The 21,552-nt window shown below is 43.5% G+C and overlaps 1 protein-coding gene across 1 annotated transcript in view; it reads right to left on the reverse strand.

Moving 5' to 3' along the window:
• Window positions 1–21,552, reverse strand: part of APBA1 (amyloid beta precursor protein binding family A member 1) — a 233,904-nt gene that overhangs the window by 57,346 nt on the left and 155,006 nt on the right. Inside the window, 9 exon segments of the mRNA XM_017873056.1 lie at window positions 12,681–12,952; window positions 12,955–13,014; window positions 13,017–13,178; window positions 13,181–13,210; window positions 13,213–13,303; window positions 13,306–13,425; window positions 13,428–13,510; window positions 13,513–13,528; window positions 13,531–13,963. Coding sequence (XP_017728545.1) covers window positions 12,681–12,952; window positions 12,955–13,014; window positions 13,017–13,178; window positions 13,181–13,210; window positions 13,213–13,303; window positions 13,306–13,425; window positions 13,428–13,510; window positions 13,513–13,528; window positions 13,531–13,893 — 1,197 coding nt within the window. The 5' untranslated portion in view covers window positions 13,894–13,963.

Consider the following 21,552-nt stretch of genomic DNA (forward strand, 5'->3'; position numbering starts at 1 on the left):
CTGAAGAGGATGATCCACATGCCACACCCAAGGGAGAAACCAAGCACTGAGACACCAGTCTGTCTCAAGGCCTGGTCTCTCCTGCACGGCTCCCCCATACCAGCAAGACCCCTTAACTCTGTGCTTACCGAACTTTTTGCATCATGGCACACAGGGAAATGTTAATATTTGTACAATACACTGGATCACAGAGAGAGGACCTGGAGGCCATGATGAAGCTGCACAAGTGCTGAAGACAACGTGCCTGGTGGCCCAGGTCACTCCCCATCCCTAAAGTCCGGGAGGATCATCAGCACTGGTTGAAAAACTCTGCCTTAACTTATGAAAGGGTCTTTACAGCAAATTCTTTTGACAATGGCAGTCCCTTGGGAATAAAGTTAAACTCCTTCTCCTTCTGAGCAGTCCACCATGGACTTACTCTTTCTTTAGGACAACACCTCCTCTTCTCCATTTCCACAGCCTGCCCTAGTCCCAGCTTTCTCTGGTGTGGCCCCCTGCCCCATCTCCATGCTGGCTCTCACACACCTTCCCTTTTATGCCACTTTGGTTTCATCATCCATCGATCACTTCCGGATCTGCAAATCTGCCTCCTCGCAGCCAGACAACAAAACAAACGTGGCCCAGGAGTTGGTAATGGTCGACAAGATCAGTAAGAGAGGACAAGGCCAGCAGCTGCTCTGCCCTAAATTTGAAGTCCAGGAGCTGACATGGGACGATGCCAGATACCAAATGTGGCAGGCAGCCTTCTCAAATGGCTCCCAATCATCTCTACCTCCTGGTATTCAGCCTCTTGGGTAAATTTCCTCCCTGGGGAGGGAGCACAGCTGAGTGACTTACTCTAAGCAATAAAATACAGCAAAGATGACAGGGTATCACCTGTGACTGGGTTACAAAAAACCATGACTTCCATCTTGCTATCAGACTCCATGACTTTCTTATCCTGCATACTTTATGAAGTAAGATGCCAAGTGTCAGAGAGTCCATGTAGCAAAGAACTGGGGACATCTCCGGCCAACAGTCCATTGTGAACTGAGGCCCTCAGCCCCACTGCCCATGAGAAGCTGAATCCTGCCCACAAGCATGTGAGCTTGGGATGACTGCAGGCCACCTGACCCCCTGATGGCAGCCTCCAAGAGACCCTAACGGAGAGAAACTGTGAGATAATCAAGGAGGGTTGTTTTATGCCACTAACTTTTGGGGAAATTTGTTACACAGCAACAGATAATTAAGACACCAAATAAGGATTCAGATGAAAGGCTCAAGAGCAGAGGAGGCTCGAAGGTCTGGCTTGGGGCTTGACAAAGGACTAGCTTAGATTCGTACACTCTGCACCAGCAGAGCCTGTGTCTGCATCAGTCGGAGCCTCTATCTGTCATTGCTGTATCCCTGGGGTCTTGCACAGTGCGTGATCTATAGAGGGATCTAAAAATGTTTATTGAATGTGTGGATGATAAATTGTAAGATGCACTTTGAACTTTTGACTAAGGACAGTAGTCACAAACTCTCTCTAGTTCACTGGCAAAACAAGGAACAGCATAGCTTTGAGGCTGTATTTCTTATTCCTATATATAGCTGGTGTTCAACAAAACACAAAGGTATTAGCAGAGAAACAGCTATGACAACTCAGCTCAATCACTTTGCATAGCAGATGGTTGAGAACACATTTATATCTCTGATACTATTTGCTTGTGTAAGAAGTTTCCCATCCTTTTCTGAGGTCTCCCTGGAAAATACACTGGGTTCCATTACTGCTGTCCTGGCAGCGGGTCCTTTGGTTCTAAGGTTATGCTTCTGAATAAGCTTCTGGGATGTTGACTTAGAGGGTCTGCCAGCCCCATTTTTTTAAACAGTCTGGATCATATAAGAAAACAAAGTTGGTTTTAGAGCCGACACTGGAATGTATACTCTTCTGCAGCGGGTAAGGGGAAAATCAGAGATGAGGATGCTTGGAGTTTTTTTCCTCTTAACACCACACACAGACTGGGGCTAACTATCCTAGAACCATCCTTCTTCCCTTTCCTAAGAATATATCACATTCCAGCCAAGCATCGATCCACCTGGGGAAACAGGGCTCCAAATGAACACATATTAATTCCAAATTCTGTCTACTTGATTTCAGATCCCATTTCAACTTCATCCTTTGCTAACCAGATCCTGGAAAAATTTTGTCTGGCCAGAACTCTGCAAGGTGTAATCAGCAAGAGGAAATCTCTCAGTTCAGAATACCTTAACAAGAATCCTTCACAAAAAATGGAATCTTTTGGCAGCAAGACAGTTCTTTTCACTCGCCCTTGTAAGCTTGACAACACAACAGCAAGGTCGACAGGATAAGATGCTGCTAACAAGTCTTAATGAATTAGCATGTGCACTTGACCTTGATCAGAAGTCTCCTAGCAACGGTCAAAAAAAAAAAAAAAAAAAAATTCCATGTCAGTGGCATGCTGAATTCAGGGCAGGGAAGGGGTAACATCAAGGAAATCAAGGTCCCAGATGAAGCCGTGGTGCTCCTACACCCTCACTGTAACATTCTCCTTGAAATTAAAAAAAATGTGGATGTAAAAGCACACATGATCAGGGCAAGAGTTCACACCAAGCCCTCACTTCCCAGGATTTTGACAATACCTCTGTCTCAGCAGGAGAGCGGCTGGTTTCTGATTAAGAAGCATTAGTGCTGAAATGGTTTCCTGCTTCAAAATACTTTCTCCAGTGGTCTCTGGAATCAGGAGTAGAATGCCAATAAAAGGTAAATGTTATCTGGAGGTGCGGTGCATATTGCCATTATCACTAATTAGCAGTTTAGTTTGACTTAATCAGACCAACCCTGGAAGAAAAGGCTGGCGGTATAATGCTGCTTAAGGTGGAAGCTGAGAACTAGGGTCACCTGAGTGGCTGACCAGGCTGGGCAGCCCAGTGGGGGATCTGAGTGCTGAGGACAGCAGAAAGGAAACACCAGCCCAGAGAGGGTGAGGGCTGCTAAAGGCCAGCCCCCTAATTCAGTTCGCCAGTGACCAACCCCAAATGTTAAGTGAGCTTTGACTTCCAAATGTAAGTGACACATCAAACTTGTGATTCTTATTTCACATTTCCATATAGGATTCAATATCTGCAAAACCATTTTCTCTCATAGCTACCCTGGGACAGAAATCTGATTAACTCATTCTACCGATGAGGAAACTGAAGCCTGGGAGGAAAGCAGGTGACCAACTCAAGGTGACTGCAGCAGATCAACTGTGAGCCAAAGATTTACATATGGTGGACACTCTAAGCAGCACATCTGTGTGACTTGCTCTGAGGGAGATACAGAAGGATGAGACGCCGACAGTGAATTACAGAGGCAATAGGTTAACGCGTGCAAGAAAAGTGGAAAATGAGATCCTAAAGAATTGAGTGTTAAACTCTGGTCCACAGCCTAAGCCAGTGCTTACCAACTTTGACTGAATCTCATTAATACCTGTGCCAAGAGCCAACCTCCAAAGGCTCTAATCAAGAAGTCTGGGGCCTTGAAATCTGTTTAGAGAGCGAGGCCCTGACTTTATTTAATCGGAATGTGACCTGGATAGAGGCGAGATCCGCAAGGTTACAAGCACGGAGTAGAGGCCAGTCCAGATAAGCATAAAGATATTTAGCATTTTTCATTTTAAAGATGATCACATTTATAGTCAAATTGCATTTCATAATTCTCCTGGGTCAAAAAAAGTCGTCTATTTTCAGCTACTCCTTCTGGGTAAACTGGGGCCAAAATGTTCAGACTGGCTCCAAATCTCCTTCAATCCATTACCAGACTTATTTACTTACTTTTTGGTATCCCACGGGTAGGGTCTGACCAAGGGGTCAGCTAGGCTTGTCAAGTTGAATGTCTGTTGTCTCAATATGAGAAACAACAGGAGAAAAACTGCAAGTGGGACTCCTCAGGGGAGTGAAGAGGCCTGTGTCTAAACAGAAATCCTCCTCTCTTATGGCTGCTGACAAGAAAGCAGTCAGCAAAGACTGTGTTTCAAAACAAGTGGATTGAGAAACTACATTTTTGGACTCAGAACATGCTGCCAGTTACACGTGTAATTGGAGTATTTTTCATTTTAAAGATGATTATGTTTATACTCAAATCACATTTCATAACTTCCAGGACAACATGGGCTCCAGGATACAACTGGGTTACATATGAAATTCAATTATCTATGATATATCTGTTCCTCTCCCAGCACCTTCCCTTCCTCTCCAATACAGCCCCAGTACACTTATCATAGAAAAAATGAGAGTGGCTGGGCATGGTGGCTCATGCCTGTAATATGACACTTTGAGAGGCCAATGCTTAAGGCCAGGAGTTTGAGACCAGCCTGGGCAACATAACAAGACTCTGTCTCTACAAAACACACATGCACACACAAACATACACACACACACACACACACACACTAATTAGCTGGGCATGATGGTATGCACCTGTAGCCCTAGCTACTACGTAGGTTGAGACAGGAGGATTGCTTGAGCTCAGAAGTGTAAGGCTGCAGTGAGCTAGGATTGTATCCTTGCACTTCAGCCTGGGTCACAAAGTGAGACTGTCTCTAAAGAGTGCATAGTCGGGGCAGAGGACGCAATTTTTCTAAAGACTACTGGGCAGTTTATTGGGCATACACTTATTCAGCAAGCATGTCAGATGCCCGAACTGTGGCCTATGAGCTGCAACTGACTGGAAACTGACAACAAAATTCTCTCTCACTAAATCGTCCACTTCTTTCCATGTTGTTTGTCCCATCACTTCTGGGCAGAGTTTCACATATGTAATGTCTGGTGAGACAATCCATCAAAAACGTTGAGAAAGATTCCTCTTGGGAGAGGGAGCAGGCAAAGAGAAAATAATTAGAGCCCAGAGGGTTAAAAAAGATCAATCTTCTCCATCACTTTCTTTTATTCTACAGAGCACAAAGTAACTGGAGAACTTGCCTTCTGGTGTGCAGATCACCGGACAAGTTTTGCTCTGGTGATTTCTAGGTGGTGATGGTCTGATGTCAGTGGGGGAGACACCTGCCAGGCAACACGTCTTGCCTAGAGATGAACTGACAGGTGAAACTCTAAAGACAAGTTAAAATAATTGGAGGCAATACTTCCAATCCAGGTGGTGAGATCAAAAGCAAACATTCTTCCATCTCCTTTTGTTTTTTTTTCTTGATTGAAATGAATCATTTACTCTTCAAATGGGATTTCAAGGTGAAGCCTTTTCATTTTAAAGGTGTACCAGTAAGATCATTAAATCTTTAAAAAAATTACTCCAGTTGCATTAGGTTCTCACAGTTCACAGAAAAACGCCTCATTTTGTTGTTGTTATTGACAACTAAGGTCTCTTAGAGCATTATTCCCCACCGACAGAAATGACACTTTACTGCAGATCCTAAGTTGCAGAATGGGCCATTAAATGCACTCTGGTAAAAGAAGTCGTCTCAAAACATGTCGTTTTGAAGTAAAGACCATTAACCTACATAAGTACACAAATCCGAGGAGAAATGAATGCATCACATTTCACCTCAGCAAGCATCGCTCCCACTGCAGTTAGTATTCTTGCTGCTATCCTTCCCATAACTGTTCTGTGCTTTCCAAACTAAGCACACTATCAAGTCCACAGCTCCTGAACTCTTCAGGTTTTTCACTGTCAAGGTGTAAATTCATTTACCAATTAGCGTTCTTCACCTTAAGTAGTACAGTTCCCGCCTTGACCTACTTTTTATTTCTTTACTCTTATGTGTGTCATGTAAGTCAAATGCAAGTGGGTGTGCTTAACACAAACACTGCAGGAAATTAAAAACTTAGTGCACTCATCTTACCACATAACATAGTTAATAAAGCAGTTGTTTCTTAGAAATTGTGCACAAAATGTACAGAAGTGTTTGCCTTTGTGTCTCCAGGAAAGCAGTAATAATGAGATGGTTCCTTTGTGAGTCATCTCTAAAGGGTTTTTACTCTTGCATATTTTTCAATTAAAGCAAAGAAATACATGAATATAATTTTAAAAGTCAAATGATATCATGCAGTTTATGGCAAAAATTGAAGTCTTCCCTCTCCCTCCCATGCTATGGTCCTGCTCTTCTAACATTTTTCCCTGGTATTTATTTCCATATTCATAAATAGCATGTTTATACTGCCTTACCTTGGTTTTTCAATTTTAGATATTATTTCCTGGCTCTACTATAAACAATTAAGGTTTACCTCTTTCATGTTACATGCACCCTCATCCTCTCAATATTACAATTTCTGGTTAATCAGTATTCAGTGCTTGTGTTCTGAAGAGTATACTCTTCCCTGCTGAACTACAACGCATATTATTATTGCATTTCTTGCCAATATAACAATTGCTTTTACTGAGGTAAATAATGGAATTGTTTTTCCGTTTGCTTAGTCTTCTATGGACTGATCAATAATTTATGCCAAACTCTCCTAAAACTTTCTAAAACTCCTGGTGGCACAAATTTATCAGGAAATCTCTCAGTTTCACTCTTTCTAGAGACTAACTGGGGCCCTGCGAGCAGCAGGCCACACGGGATTGATGGCTGGACTTCTGCACCATTGTGATCCTGGGATCTCCTTTCCCATCACCTGGAGATTCTCTCTGCTGCATTCCCAGGTTGGGTTTCCTGTTTCCTGGATCTTGCATCATTTTTCTTGGTTTATGCTCCCATGCAAGAAGAGCAATCCTCCAGTGGTTTCCTGAGAAAGGGTGCATGTGAGGTAAATTTTCTGGGACGATGCATGTCTGAAAACATCTTTACTGCACCTTCACACTGAATTGAAGATAGACTGGCTGTAGGTCCCCCAGTTACCAGTGTTGCTTGTGAAAAGTCCAACATCATTGTGTTTCCTGATCATTGTTGTTTTTATTTCTCTAAAGCCTGTACAATCATTCTCTTTCTCTCTCCTGTTCTGAAACTTCTGTGGGTCTTTTCTATTTCATTGTTCTAGATGGGTACCCAGTAGACTCTTTTAATCTGGAAGTTCGTGTGTTCTTTGGATCCAGGACATGGTCTTTCATTATTTCCCCTTCTGTTTTATCTTTGTTCCTACTACTTTTGCCATACTTGTTTTACTGTTTTGAAGATTTCCTCAATTTTGCTGCCTTGATTTCTGCAAGTGACTTTCCATTTGCTTCATGTCTTTGTCTTTCATGTTAGAGATGTTCTTTAAATGTCTGGTGATCCTTGGCTGTTCACTCATACTTAAGAGTAAATCCCCAAAAAGCCTACTGGAAGATCATGTGCTTATGATGCAGGAGCCATCACTACAGGGTGATCAGGTGGAAAGCCAAGTGGTGTACTGGGAAACCCCCAAACATTAGTATCTGTAGTATTTTCTCTTGGGCCTATTACCTCAGAGAGGAATGCACTCATCTGCTGGGGACTAGGGGTCCTGAGTGGGTTGGATTCTAAGCCTGACAACTAAGAGTTGTAAGGCATTCTCTGGGTCTCGCTGCTCAGTGGGCCCTGTGTTTCCCAAGGTACCTTGTTTCCATTTCCAACTGTTGCCATGTCCCCAGTTTCAGTGCTCCTCTGGTTCACCCTTTCCTTACAGAAGCCTCCCATCTTCTGCAGGGAGGAGGAGTCGCCTGGCTTCGTGGGTTGGAGAAGTCGCCTGGTTTCATAGGTTGGAGAAGGCACCAGGAAGTTTAATGTCTCCTGTGACGGGCTTCCAAATAATCCTCTTCTTTTTTTTCAGCCATACTCCTCATATTTCTGCCACCCGAGGTATCTGTGTCTCAAATTCTTAAGTCTTTTTGGGGGGTGTCTACCGTACACAACCTCACAAACACTTGGCAGAAGAGAGAAAACAGAAACCTCATCAGTGTGTTAGTCAGGATGGACCAGGCTGTGCGGTGATAACAAACCACCCCAAAAATCTCTGTGGCTTAAAACGATAAAGGTTGATTCCTCTCTCAGAATACATGTCCCAGGGAGCCCTACTCATTGTGGTTTCATGGGACCTGTGCTGACAGGGGCACAGCCATCTTGTGAGGCTGTCCCCTTAACATAAGGCTTTGGGGTCTGTTTCCACTGGGGAAGAAAGCATGGTCTTAGTTGTTCCCACTTGGAAGCAAACACTTCAGGGCTCACGTTTCCCTGGCCATGCTTAACTTCTAGAGGGTGAGGAAGTGCAGTCTTCTCCGTGTTTGAAAAAATAAAAGAACTGGAAATCCTGTGGCACACTAACCCTTCCATCACAGCCAGTTACCACTTGGGTGTTGCTAAATTTTGTTGTGCTCATCTGTTACTGTTTCCTCTGTCAGCGTTTGTGCTTTTTATTATTTTACTGGAATTCTAGGAGGGAGCAGAGATAAACATCATTTCAAGCTATATACCACACCACTTAAAGTAGCCAAAACCATCCAGTTTACACTGTGTGCTTGCTAGCATCAATCTCCCTGAGTCTACTGTGACTCTGTTCTCGAATGATTCTGTTGCCTATAGACAGATCAGTAGGCTATGGGTTTTCAGAACTGGTCTTCAGGCTGGGCTTGGTGGCTCATGCCTGTAATTCCAGTATTTTGGGAGGCTGAAGCAGGTGGATCACCTGAGGTCAGGAGTTCAAGACCAGCCTGGCCAATATGGCAAAACCCCGTATCTTCTAAAAAATACAAAAATTAGACGGGGATGGTGGCATGCACCTGTAGTCCCAGCTACTTGGGAGGCTGAGACAGGAGAATTGCTTGAGCCTGGGAGGCAGAGGTTGCAGTGAGCCAAGATTACACCACTGCACTCCAGCCTGGGCAACAGAGCAAAACTCCATCTCAAAAACAAAACAAAACAAAGAAAAGGAAAAGGACAGGTCTTCATCATCAATATTTTTCAAGAAGGGGATTGGGAGATACTTCTCAAGCATATATTTAGAAAATGGAAACTCCTTACTAGAAGAAAAGCACATAAGTATTTTTTCAAATGTTTTGAACACAGTTATTTTCTCTCAGTGCTGAGCATGTAATAGATATGTTCAGTAAACTCTTATGGATAAGCAATCCCGTTTTCTCTCTCTATACAACTCACCAGCAAACAAATGCCAGTTTGCTCCAAGAAAAAAGTGCTTAAGTTCTGGGGGAATTAAAAGTAGTGTTAAAAGCAGATTTAGCAATTAGCAATGGTGGCTGACAAATGGCAATACAGGTTTTTTTGTCTCCTTTTGTTTGCTTCATTATAGTTTCTGATCTTGCCACTCTGAGAATGCAAATACTCAAAATACTGCTTTTGTAAGAATACCATTTCTCCAGGTCTGCTGACCATAATCACAGTGAGATAGCTCTTTTTGTTAAAACTTTACCTGTGCTAATAAAAGATTTCGTTAAATCTTATATCCACAGCACTTACATGGAGAAAGTGCCCAGATAATACATTTTTTCCTTTAAAACATTAGTTCTCAATCTTTCACATGCTCATGAATCTCAGAGAAAGTTTACAAAACAAGATAAAATAAAATGAAACAAAAAACCAGATCACTGAGCCCCACATCAGGTATTCTGGTTTGGAAAGGAAGGGCAGTAACTTGCATTTCTAATAAGTACCACCCAGACAGACTTCAGACCACATGGCTTTAAAACACCTTTCCATTTTCTATGACAGAGTACATGGAAAATGAGTGTTCAGTAAATATTTTTTGATGCTGAGATGGAAATCAACAGAATATAATATCATTATATTCTCATAAGACCATTAAAGAGGCAGCAAAGGAAGGTCTTTCCTATAAATATGGCATGACAGATGAAATACAACCCACAAATAGCTTAAAAATGACTGCTGGAATACTCTAAAGCACAGGTTTTCAGTTTTGCTTCATATTAACTATTCATAACCCAGTGATCCATACTGATTTCTTAGCATTAAGCTGAATTTCTGACACAGTGGGTTCCTAAAGCATCATACAATGTTCTATAATTAACTTTACCTTTTGAATGAAACAGCATGCAAGAGAGTTAAGTTGTTCTCCTAGTTCAAATGAATAAAAGCCAGCCTCTAGCCCTACCATAGGCTGTGCTGTGGGCTCATTGTGAGGCTGCAGGGGCAATTGGTTAAGCAGGTCATTTCAAGGAGCTGGCGCACTGGAGAAAGCTGAAGGCAGAGGCCAGCATCTGGACCAACTGTGCCTGCAGCTTTTTCCTCTGGTGGCTTTCCAGGTTTCTAAAAGGATATAGAAGTCAGCCTTTTGCCAACTCCCTACTTTTGAAAAGCTGCTCTATTTCCACCTCATTTGCAAAATGCTTGCTGCAATCCCTCCTAGCTGGGAGGAATCTGGAGACAGCTGGAGGTCAAGGAGAATTCTATGTGTGAGTGCACCTGTTTTTCACTGAATCAGAAGCCTAGAAAAGAGAGAGACAGGACATGTCTGAACTCACTGACCCAATGCTGCCCCTTGCTGGAGAGAAATGAAGTTCCCTTCCCTACTAGTTTCCAACCTTTTCTAATCCGCTAACAGCAAATGCCGACTATTCCTTAAAGAGGAGGTGAATGCTACCACTCTGACCTGCATAGCTCTTTATGTGTAAGTAAAATGAACAAATATCTTACAATAATGGTTTCTCACTCCAGAGATATGTATTGAGAAATGGCCTGGTGCAATCATAAAATGTAGAATTAAATGAAATTGAATATAAGCTCTCGACCCTTATCTTACTCTAAGATCCATTTTAAAATGGAAGGCTTAAAAATTATTCAAGAGTATGGAAAGGGAGAGTAGAAGCAGAGAGAATCTTTATAGCAAAGGAATCAGAGCAAAAGTTAGTCTTTCTGATCTATTCTGAACAGATAGTGACACCTAAGCTTGCCATGTATAACATTTCCTAGGTATTTCAAAAATGGAAAATGTCAACAGTGGCATGAATTACTTTGTGTAGCTCTTCACAATGAAACACAATTTGGTTTAAAACAGAATACATATCTTTTGTGAAGTGGCAAGGATGACCTGATACAACCAGATGTGAAAATTATGCACCTACTGAAGCCCACAATGAGGCATAGGGTGGGTGAAAACACTGCAGAGGCCGGGTGCGGTGTTTCACACCTGTGATCCCAGCACTTTGGGAGGCCAAGGCAGGCAGATCACCTGAGGTCAGGAGTTCAAGACGAGCCTAGCCAACATGGTGAAACCCCATCCCTACTAAAAATACAAAATTGAGCATGGTGGATGTGCCTGTCATGCCACCTACTCAGGAGACTGAGGCAGGAGAATCACTTGAACCTGGGAGACGGAGGTTGCTGTGAGCCAAGATCGCACCATTCCACTCAAGCCTGGGCAAAAAGAGTGAAATTCTGTCTCAAAAAACCAAACTGAAACAAAAAAATCGCAGAAACTGGCCAGATGCTGTGGCTCACATCTGTAATCCCAGCATTTGGGGAGGCTGAGGTGAGTGGATCACTTGAGGACAGCAGTTCGAGACCAGCCTGGCCAACATTACGAAACTCCGTCTCTACTAAAAAATACAAAAATTAGCTGGACGCGGTGACACTTGCCTGTAATCCAAGCTACTTGGGAGACTGAGGTAGAATTGCTTGAACCCAGGAGGCGGAGGTTGCAGTGAGCAGAGATCGCATCACTGAGCTCCAGCCTGGGTGACAGAGCAAGACTCCATCTCAAAACAAAACAAAACAAACAAACAAACAAAACTGCAGAAACCCCTGGCAGAAAAAGGCTCGGAAGGATTTCCTCCAAAGAGGGCACACTACCCATCCCAAATCTTCAAGGGATTGATTTACGGCAGTTCTCAAATTGTGGTCCTGGGACCAGCAGCATCACATGGGAACTTGCTAGTGACAACGTTGAACTTTACCTGAGAATCAGAGGAACAAAATGAAGAAATACTCCCATCCTTTTGTGTTCTGGGAGACTCCTCCTCTGACTTAGAGCAGGGATAGGGATGCTCCTCTTGTTTACCTATGACAAGGCCAGACGCAGACCCTCCACATTTCCATTCTTTCTTCACCAACCATCAGCTGAACTGCTTGCTAACCAAACTTTGGTTAAGTGTCTCTCCTTCCTCCAGGTGCGTGAACTTTGGCCAGCATACTACCACTCCTGAGAAAACGCTGGTCTCAGGTAGAAACATTCTCTGATCCACAGCACATTCAACTCCCACCCTTTTCACGCCACTTTCACACACCCCGTTCTTTCTACTTGGCTACTCCTCCCTATAAAACAACTTCCCCCTTGTTCCTAACCCTAGAGACCCTTAAAGATCTTAGGTCAGAGGTTCTCCTACCGCAACAGTCCTTCCTCCCTATAATGAAACAGTATCTTTCTCCCCTTTGCAATAATCCTTTCCAAGGAAGTCTCTCCTTCCTCAATCAGGGCTTGTTTTTCATTTGGCATTAGAAATACAAATTCTCGGGCCCCACCCCACTCTTTCTGAATCAGAAACTGGGGGTGGAGGGCGATGTACCCAAGAAAGCATTTCTCACAAGGCCTCCAGGCACAGTGTGGGAAGCACTGATTTGAAGCCATCCTGCTAATAATCTGACGAGTGCATTCGACACTTTCTCTCCCGCTGGTATTTAAGAGTTTAGGTGCGACCTGTTTCTGAGGCTTAGGGTGGAAAAGTTATTAGCCTCCCCACAGACCATTTCCCATAAAGTCACTACCCAAGGGCACACAAGGCCATGGGGCGCCATCTTCCCTCCCGCCGCATGGGGCCGAGGAAGCCCGAACCCGCACCTACTTACATCTCCGTCCATCGGCCTCTGGTCATCACAGTCCCTGGTGGGGCTAATGTCCTGGCGCATGACCCAGATGGGCTCTTTGGGCTCGTCGGGGGTGTAAGGCGAACGGATGGTCCTGGTTTTCACCTCCTCGATGGCCTCCTTGATGTCCTTGATGGCCAGCGAGATGGCATCGCGCTTCTCCTTGCTGTACCGCTGCCCCACTTCACCGCCGCCGGCGGGGCCTGTCGCCCGCTGCTGCCCCGCCGGCGCCTGCAGCCCGGGGCTGTCGGGGACCCCCCGGCCGGGGTATGGGGTCGCTTCAGGTTCCTGCTCGGCTCCGGCATGTCCTCGGCCGCTTGTCGAGGCTTTGCGAGCTCATGCTCTGGATTGACCTCTGCCAACGATCTGGTCGATGTCCTCCCTCCCTGCTCGTAGCTGTCATGCGCGGATAGGGCGCGAAACTCGGCCTCCTTCCTCAGGGCTGTCAGCTCGCCTCAGAGCGCTCGTCGTAGTGGTGCAGCGCGCGCCCAGGGCCTCCTGGCGGTATGCGCCGCCTCGTCGCTGCTCCTAGCTCGTAAGAGCCGCAGGCCATCGGCGCGTCCAGCCTCGGGCGCGTCCCCTAATCTCCTGTACAACGTGCTCCTGAAAGACCACCGTAGTCAGCGTAAGGGCTCGGCGTAGGGACTCGTCCTCTGCCGCGGTGGAAGAGCCGTGCGTGTAGACCAATAAGCCTGGAGTAGGCCGCGTTCATGACCTCCCTCGTGCTCCAAACGAGTGGCAGTGCAAGTGGTTGGGCAGTGCAGGGCGTGCGTGCCTCAGCATGCTCGGCTCCCGCTGCTCCGTGTACTCTCCGCCTCCGGCCGGTACTGCCAGGGGGGGCGTAGGCAGCTCTCGTCCTCGGGTCTTGTGCACGCTCCGCATCGTAGCCGTCGCGGGCCGCGGCGATCACGTCGCCTTCGGCGGTGTCCGTGTGGTTGTGGAAGCCGCTCTCGGTGCTGGCTGAGCGCTCCAGGCATTCCCCACGCTCCTCCTCCTCCTGGCCCAGCTGGGCGCGGAGGTCCTCGAGGGCGCCCCCGCGCTGGTGGCGGCTCGCATAGTGCTGCTGCTGTGGCGGCTGCTGCTGCTCCTCTTCTATGTCGGGGTGCTCCAGGTCGGCCTCCACCGACTCGTTCACCTCCCCACCTGCCGCCTCGTCGGTCACCTCCACCTCCGCAGACCCCTCCAAGTGGTTCATGGTGGGAGTCGGGGACGGCTAGGAGAGAAGCTGGGCCCGGCTCACTGCGCTCTCATTTTGCTCCACTGGGCTGGAAAAACAAGAAGGGGAGAGGCTGTCATGTGGTGCAAACTGTCGTTATGAGCTGAATATTTAGATAACCATAAAAACAACTGCTATTGATTCCTTTTGGTTCTGGGTCAATTAAAAAATGACTGCAAATTTAAGCTCAATCTGACAGCACATACATAGCACGCATCATAATTTGTAACTACATGTCTACTTGTTTAATTGCTTATTGGCTTTCTCCGTTCCCCACCCCTCACACTGGGCGACTCAGGAACGTTTTGTTCTCCACCACGCATACGATTCGGGTCCCATTTCTGATGCATCTGAATAAAGAGTACTACTAAATTGAATGGGCCAACTGACACATTTTCTATATGCTAACAGATAAATCTCTCCAAATTAAACTAGGATCCTACAACTTTAGATATCACTCTTTAAATCAATTTCAAAGAAACATAATCTTGAACACCTTTTGAAGCCATTGCTGGCAACACAAGTATGCAGCCATTGTGAGGGAGGCTATCAGCTAGCAGTGGGGTCCCGCCATGACTCTGTCATTACTGACTCTGTGACCTCAGGCAAGTGGCTTAATTTTCTGGACCTCCACGGTGTGACTGGACTCATTTCCTGCATGCAGGGTGTTAACAGCTATTACTCAGGGTAAAAAAGATTCTGTAATCAAATCAGTTTGGAAAATGCTGAGTTACAGTTGACTTTTCATTGTTAATATCCAGAAGGAGGAAGATACAGGATACAGGCTTTCCCTAACTTGTTTGACCAGGAGACACGTTTTCCTAGAGGCCAATGTTACACAGCAGCTGGTTTCTAATAGTCAGGCCTCCCTATTGCGCACTCAGCATCCAGGATACAACCAACCACGGAGACAATATTAGGGGGAAAAAATCCAATACAACAATAAAAAATAATGCGAGTAAAAATAAAGTATAACAACAATTTACATAGCATTTATATTGTATTAGGTATAACAAATCTAGAGATGATTTACAGTATATGGGAGGATGTGCATAGATCATATGCAAATACTATACAATTTTATAATGGATTTTTATATCCACTGGGGTCTTGAAACCAACCCCCACAGATACCAAGGGAGGACTATATTCACTTTCCCCATATAACCTACATCTAAAATTCTATGATTTTATGAGTTGCCATTATAGCTCTAACTGGATAACAAGTGTAATTTTAAAAAAATATGGGTAGGTCGCTTTCTATTTTCAGAGAACTTTTGTAGCTTGAGAGAAAGATTTGGTTTCAGTCTCTCTCAATTCTTCTTATCACAAAACAGCTTTATAGTATAATCAATGCAGTGTATAGAAATAGACACAAAGAATGTAAAGAACAACAACAAAACAGGCAGGACCACTATGATTTTGAGATCCCTGTGGTAAATAGGCTCAACAGTATGTGTAAACTTGCTATTGTGTTCTTTTGGAGAGCCTCTCTTACAAATGGACACAATGGATGGGAAGTGAACTCTTAAATATAACAGCAGACAGCCCCAGGAGGACCAGGGACATCTGATTGACTCTCTAGTAGTGAGATGCATTATATTCTACTCAACTCCCCATCACAACCACAGCAATTTCCTTCAAGCATTGATGACCATCCCAATAGCAAAGGAGACCATTTTGGAGCTACCAAGTCCACATTCAAGCAAAAGTATCATGTCTTCCCATTCTTTGATGGATCCACCCCGACTTGTGCTTGCTAGAAGAAAAGAATCATGGTTTACAAGAGATGAACAGTCTTTATTGCTTCCCTACTTGATGTGAGTCCCACTTGATACAAATTAGACCCAGCCTCTTTTAAAAAATTGTGGGCTCCTCCCATTAACTCCTGAGAACAGCAACTGTGGACTAAGTATAAGAAAGTCTTCCAAAAGCAAGTATGAATCTCCCTTCAAACCCTGATGGATGGTTAAGGCTGTAAACCAGTGGCAGGGTGGGGTGGGGAATGATTGAAGCTGTTCCACCTCAGATCATCAGCCATCAGTTAGATTTTCATAAGGAGTGCACGACCTAGATCCCTTGCATGTGCAATTCATAATAGAGTTCATGCTCCTAGGAGGATCTAATGCTGCTGCTGATCTGACAGGAGGCAGAGCTCAGGTGGTAATGCTCACTCACCTGCTGTTGTGCAGCCCGGTTCCTACAGGCCATGGACTGATACTGGTCCACGGCCCAGTGGTTGGGGACCCTTGCTCTAAACAGAAGAGGCAAGTGTTGCTGCTGCAGGCCACTGAGTTAAATGGCCTCCAGTGGATTATGAGAAACACAAAACAAATATTCAACTCAATACGACACATGGACAAGAACAGTGTACCCAAGTTTCCTTCATAAGGACTTTCTAAAAAAGACAACAGATAAATCTTCATTAAATCTACATTGGTTTTGTAATGTACAAATCTACTTCTAATAAACACAAAGCAAGCATTCACAGAAAAGGATAGCAAACATATCACAGACTTTCTTGGGTTCTGTTACCCTGAGGTGTCTCAGTTGTATGTGGTCAGTGTAAGAAAAACAGTAACAAAAACCACAGAAAGCACCTGAATGACCAACAATTCATGATAACCGTATGTGGAACTGACCAAAATGCTGTCTTCAGGGAAAATGGCTCTTCTTTAGCTTGATGAAAATCTATTGACATATATGTTAAAAAGAAGTTTGAGCTTATTCTGGGTTAAAATTGGTGAATGGTACCCTCTTATAACCCATGTATTGATTCAAAGGAAATGGAATTTCCTTCCGTGTATATCCACTAAACTGTGGTAAAGGAAGTTCTCTGGTGGGGCAGGGGGTGGTGGAAGACCGTGTTAATGTAGTTTTGGTACAACAGAACTTTTTGTTCCCTAAGTGCCTTCTCCTTATACCACCATCCACAGACCTCATGGGAGTATTTACATATACAGTGTTTGTATTTTACACACCATCGTGTTTTCAAGAATATGATTTGGGTTGTGGTATTGCAACATGTTAATGAATAACAGACATTGACTTTGGGAGTTTCCCTAAGACAAAAGGGCAATTGTCAATTTTTAAGGAAGGAGCTGAAGTTGATGCTTAGGTTTATCCCTACACACAAGAGGACTGTTCTCCATACCCTGGCAACTTTGGGAGTGGTATTTATAAAAAACATTTAAGCTGCTTTTTAAAAATCCCAGGTTATTGTGGGAATATATTGTTGGGACAAAATTTTTGAAAAGCAATTTGGCAAGATGAATTAAATTCTTCAAAAGATAACATACCTTTTGCCCCAGTAATTCTACATATAGAAGTCTAAAAGAAAAAAACTTAAATGTGGACAAAAATGTTTCTCACAGTATTTTCTCCAAAAGCAAAAATTTTAAACACCAAATATTAAGCGCTAATATTTATTAAGTACTGATAAGTACAATGCTAATCATGTTAGGGTTATATTGTGATCAGAAAGATGTGGGGGTTTTCTCTCTGGGAAGCTCCACCTGGAGTTTCCATAACACTTAACTCAGCCAGCCACAGCTGAAGAAATCACACCTCCTCACCCTCCCTTCCCACCCTGGCTCTCAAACTGGGTTCCCTCCTGTATTTCCCATATGGGCAAATGGCACCACCAGCCACCCACTGAATCATCTCCTTCCCTTATCTCCCTCCTCAAACTGATGCCAGAGTCCACTGTCTTAATAACTCTTGGATCAGCCTTGCTGCCACTGCTTTGTCTTGGTCTGTCTTCACTACCTGGTTGCTTCCTTGACTCTGCTTTATCAGCCCCCTCCAGTCCATCCTCCCCACTGATGATCTTTATAAAATACAAATCTGAATCCCATAACCTTACTCCTTAAACTCTTCAGTGATTCCCTTCTAGGGCACAGTATAAATGCTTAGCTAACTATGTCCCAGGTACTACTAGGCATTTTCCACGTGACGTGTTTAACCTTCACACTAGCCAATGAAGAGTACTGCCATTATCAGCTCTTCTGCAAATGAGGCAACAAGTGATTAGAAAGGTTAGGTGATTGTCCCAGGTCACACATCTGGTAAGGGAGGCCCCCTGACATTTGATCTCTGCACTCTAGCTCTGGGGTCTGGGCTCGAGTCCTATTTCTGGCCAAAAAAGCCCTTGGGATGCTTCACCCCTTTAGTCTATCTCCACACTTCACCCTGCACCCTGCAGTCTAACAGCCGAAGTCCTGGTGTTGGCCCTAACTGCCCTCCCTGTTCATGACATATTTTAACTTATAACTTTTCTTTGGTGAATCTTTCTTGTATTCCCCAGGCCATGTTCCTACTTGATGAATGTCAATTAGGTGCCAGCCTCCAGGCACGCTCGAGGCACTGGGGCAGAACAGTGAGCAAGCCAGGGAGGTTTCCCTGCTTTCAGGAAGTCCCCATTCTATTGCATTGGGTGGGGGGCAGAGGGACAAAGGGGCAGACAATAATTACGTAAATAAGTAAACAAGATAACTTCATAGGGAAACAATTTATGAAGCTAATACAACAGAGTAATGCCATGGAAAATGACTGAGGAAAGGGCCATTATGTAGATATTATTCAGAGAATGAGATATTTGAGTTGAGGTCTGAATAATCAAGAAAGAGGTGGCCTTGTGAAGATCTGAGGGCAAGGGATTTGAGGTAAGAAAGGATCAGCTGTGTTCAAGGACAGAAATAATGTTTGCAGGTAGGTGTGGAGTCAGTAAGGGACAGTGTGATGGGTGATGAGGACAAAGAGATGGGAAGGGGCTGAGTTGGGCAGGGTCTGGTACATCATGGTAAATGGTGCGGATTTTATTTCAAGTGTAGTGGCATGCTGCTGGGGAGTTTAAGCAGGGGATTCATAAGTCCCGACTAAGCCTCCCTTTGTGCCCGCTGTGCTTTTCTTTCTCTCCCTTTCCCTTTCTCTCTTCCTCTCACACACACATGCCCTTTTATATATATATATATAAAATAAAAGTATATGTATGTATATATAATTATATATATAATATATGTATATATATGAAATTTATCATGGCTTTTCTCATTCTGAGTGGTAATTCTTTGTAAGTATCAAGTCCTTAAGAAAAGATGTCTTGTCACATATCTTTGATTTTCTGGTGCCAAGCACAGAGGGTGTACAGAAGGTGGTCAAGGAATTTTTAGTAACTGAAAAAGGAAAAATCTTTATCCTCCACCCCTCCCACCCAATAGTTGGGGCCTTATAGACTTCTAGACCATTGGCATGATCAGCCTTCGGAGAACTCATTTCTTCTTTCTATCTTAAATTTTTGTTGCTCTTATTCACCCATGCAAACTCCTTCAACTTCTTCTAATGCTTTAAGTGCCTAAAGAATGCAAATGATTCAACATTCTCCTGCATTTGAGTGTGTTGATCCAATGGGCATTTATTGGACATGTATCAGTCACTGTTCAAGGCAAAGGGGACTCGGATCTTTATAAAATACAAATCTGAATCCCATAACCCTACTCCTCAAACTCTTCAGTGATTCCCTTCTAGGGCATAGTATAAATGCTTAGCTAACTATGTCCCAGGTACTACTAGGCATTTTCCACGTGACACGTTTAACCTTCACACTAGTCAATGAAGAGTACTGCCATTATCAGCTCTTCTGAAAATGAGGAAACAAGTGATTAGAAAGGTTAGGTGAACCAAACTATGGTTCAGGGCAGACAGCTTTGATAGTTATGATACCTGGTGTAAGTGCAAAATAGAAATATGCTCAAGATACAAAAGGAGCCTAGAGTTAAAACAATGACAACAATTTTAACACCTTGTGAATCATATTAAGTGCTGCTGTTCTTATGGGTTCTGGATTTCACGAGCTAGTGAGCATCCCAAGCAAGCTGAGGAAAGAAGTGGCATCATCTAATAAAAGTCCTTGATGATGACCCATGTACCTCTGGAGGAAGGCAGAGGCAAATAGAGGAAGAGCAGCTGATGGAAGAAAATCTCTCCTCCTCTACAAAAAAAGTTGGATGACCTGGAAAACACAGGCAGAATAGTCCTCTCCTCAGGGGCACCTGCAAAACATCAAGAAGGGGTGCTGTGGCATCCTGGCTACAGGATGAGGGTATCCAGGTTACCAGTGGTGAAGCACAGATAGCTTTCTGGTCTATGGTTCTAGAATGTTCCACAGCTTGGGTGGAAAAGGTGAACAAAAAGAGGGTATTCCACTTCAGTGCACCATTTAGAAATATAATAGTTCATGATTCAGCAGTTGAATCCAGGTATCTCATAATGTGTAGGAGAGGCTTATGTTGATTTGGGATTGATAGAAGGGGAGGTTGTAAATTACTTTAGTTGCTCTTTCCTTAAGTAATCATTGATGAGCATTTCCAATAAACTGTCCCTTTTAGCATATTCAGAAGTAGTGTTAGAAGAGGGGTCAGACATAAGGCAAATGCAATGTAAAAAAGAGCAAAAGGCATCATACCAGGTTGTTAACACAGAGAGGAGTTTGTGTACGTCAGTGATAAAGAACAAAGAAGAGCATTACATAATGATAAAGGGTTCAATTCAACAAGAAGACTTAGCTATCATAAATATATACACACCTAACATTAGAGCACCCAGATTCATAAAACAAGAGCTTCTAGACCTACGAAATGACTTAGCCATACAATAGTAGTAGGGGACTTCAACACTCCACTAACAGTGTTAGATCATCAAAGCAAAAAACTAACAAAGAATTCTGGACTTAAATTCTACATTTGACCAATTGAACCTAATAGACATCTACAGAATACTTCACCCATTAACTACAGACTATACATTCTTCTCATCTACATGCACATGGAACATACTCCAAGATCAAACACATACTTGGCGATAAAGCAAGTCTCCATGAATTCAAAAAAATCAAAATTAAAATCATATCAGCTATATTCTTGGATCACAATGGAATAAAATAGAAATCAATACCAAGAAGATCTCTCAAAACCACACAATTACATGGAAATTAAGCAACTTGCTCCTAAATGACTTTAGGGTAAATGATGACATTAAGGCAGAAATCAAAACATTCTCTGAAATAAATGAAAAGAGAGACACAAGATACCAAAATCTCTGGGATGCAGCAAAAGCAGTGTCAAAAGAAGAGTTTATAGTGCTAAATGCCTACCTTGAAAATTTAGAAAGGTCTCAAATTAACAATCTAACATCACACCTACAGGAACTAGAAAAACAAGAACAAACTAACCCAAAGCTAGCAGAAAAGAATAACTAAAATCAGAGCAAGAATGAAGAAAATTGAGACTTGAAAATCTATACAAAGAATCGGTAAAGCCAAAAGTTGGTTACTTGAAAGGATAAACAAGATTGATAGACTGCTACCTAGATAAACAAAGAAAAAAAGAGAGAAGATCCAAATAAACACAATCAGAAATGACAAAGGTGACATTATAACCAATCACACAGAAATAGAAAAGATCCTCAGAGACTATTATGAACACGTCTATACACACAAACTAGAAAATCTAGTGGAGATGGATAAATTCCTGGAAACACACACTCTCCCAAGATTGAATCAGAAAGAAATTGAAACCTTGAACAAACCAATATCAAGTTCCAAAACTGAATCAGTAATACAAAAAAAAAAAAAAAAAAAAAA

This window comes from Rhinopithecus bieti, unplaced genomic scaffold (genome assembly GCF_001698545.2).
Source record: "Rhinopithecus bieti isolate Rb0 unplaced genomic scaffold, ASM169854v2 scaffold_7648, whole genome shotgun sequence".
Taxonomy (NCBI): domain Eukaryota; kingdom Metazoa; phylum Chordata; class Mammalia; order Primates; family Cercopithecidae; genus Rhinopithecus; species Rhinopithecus bieti.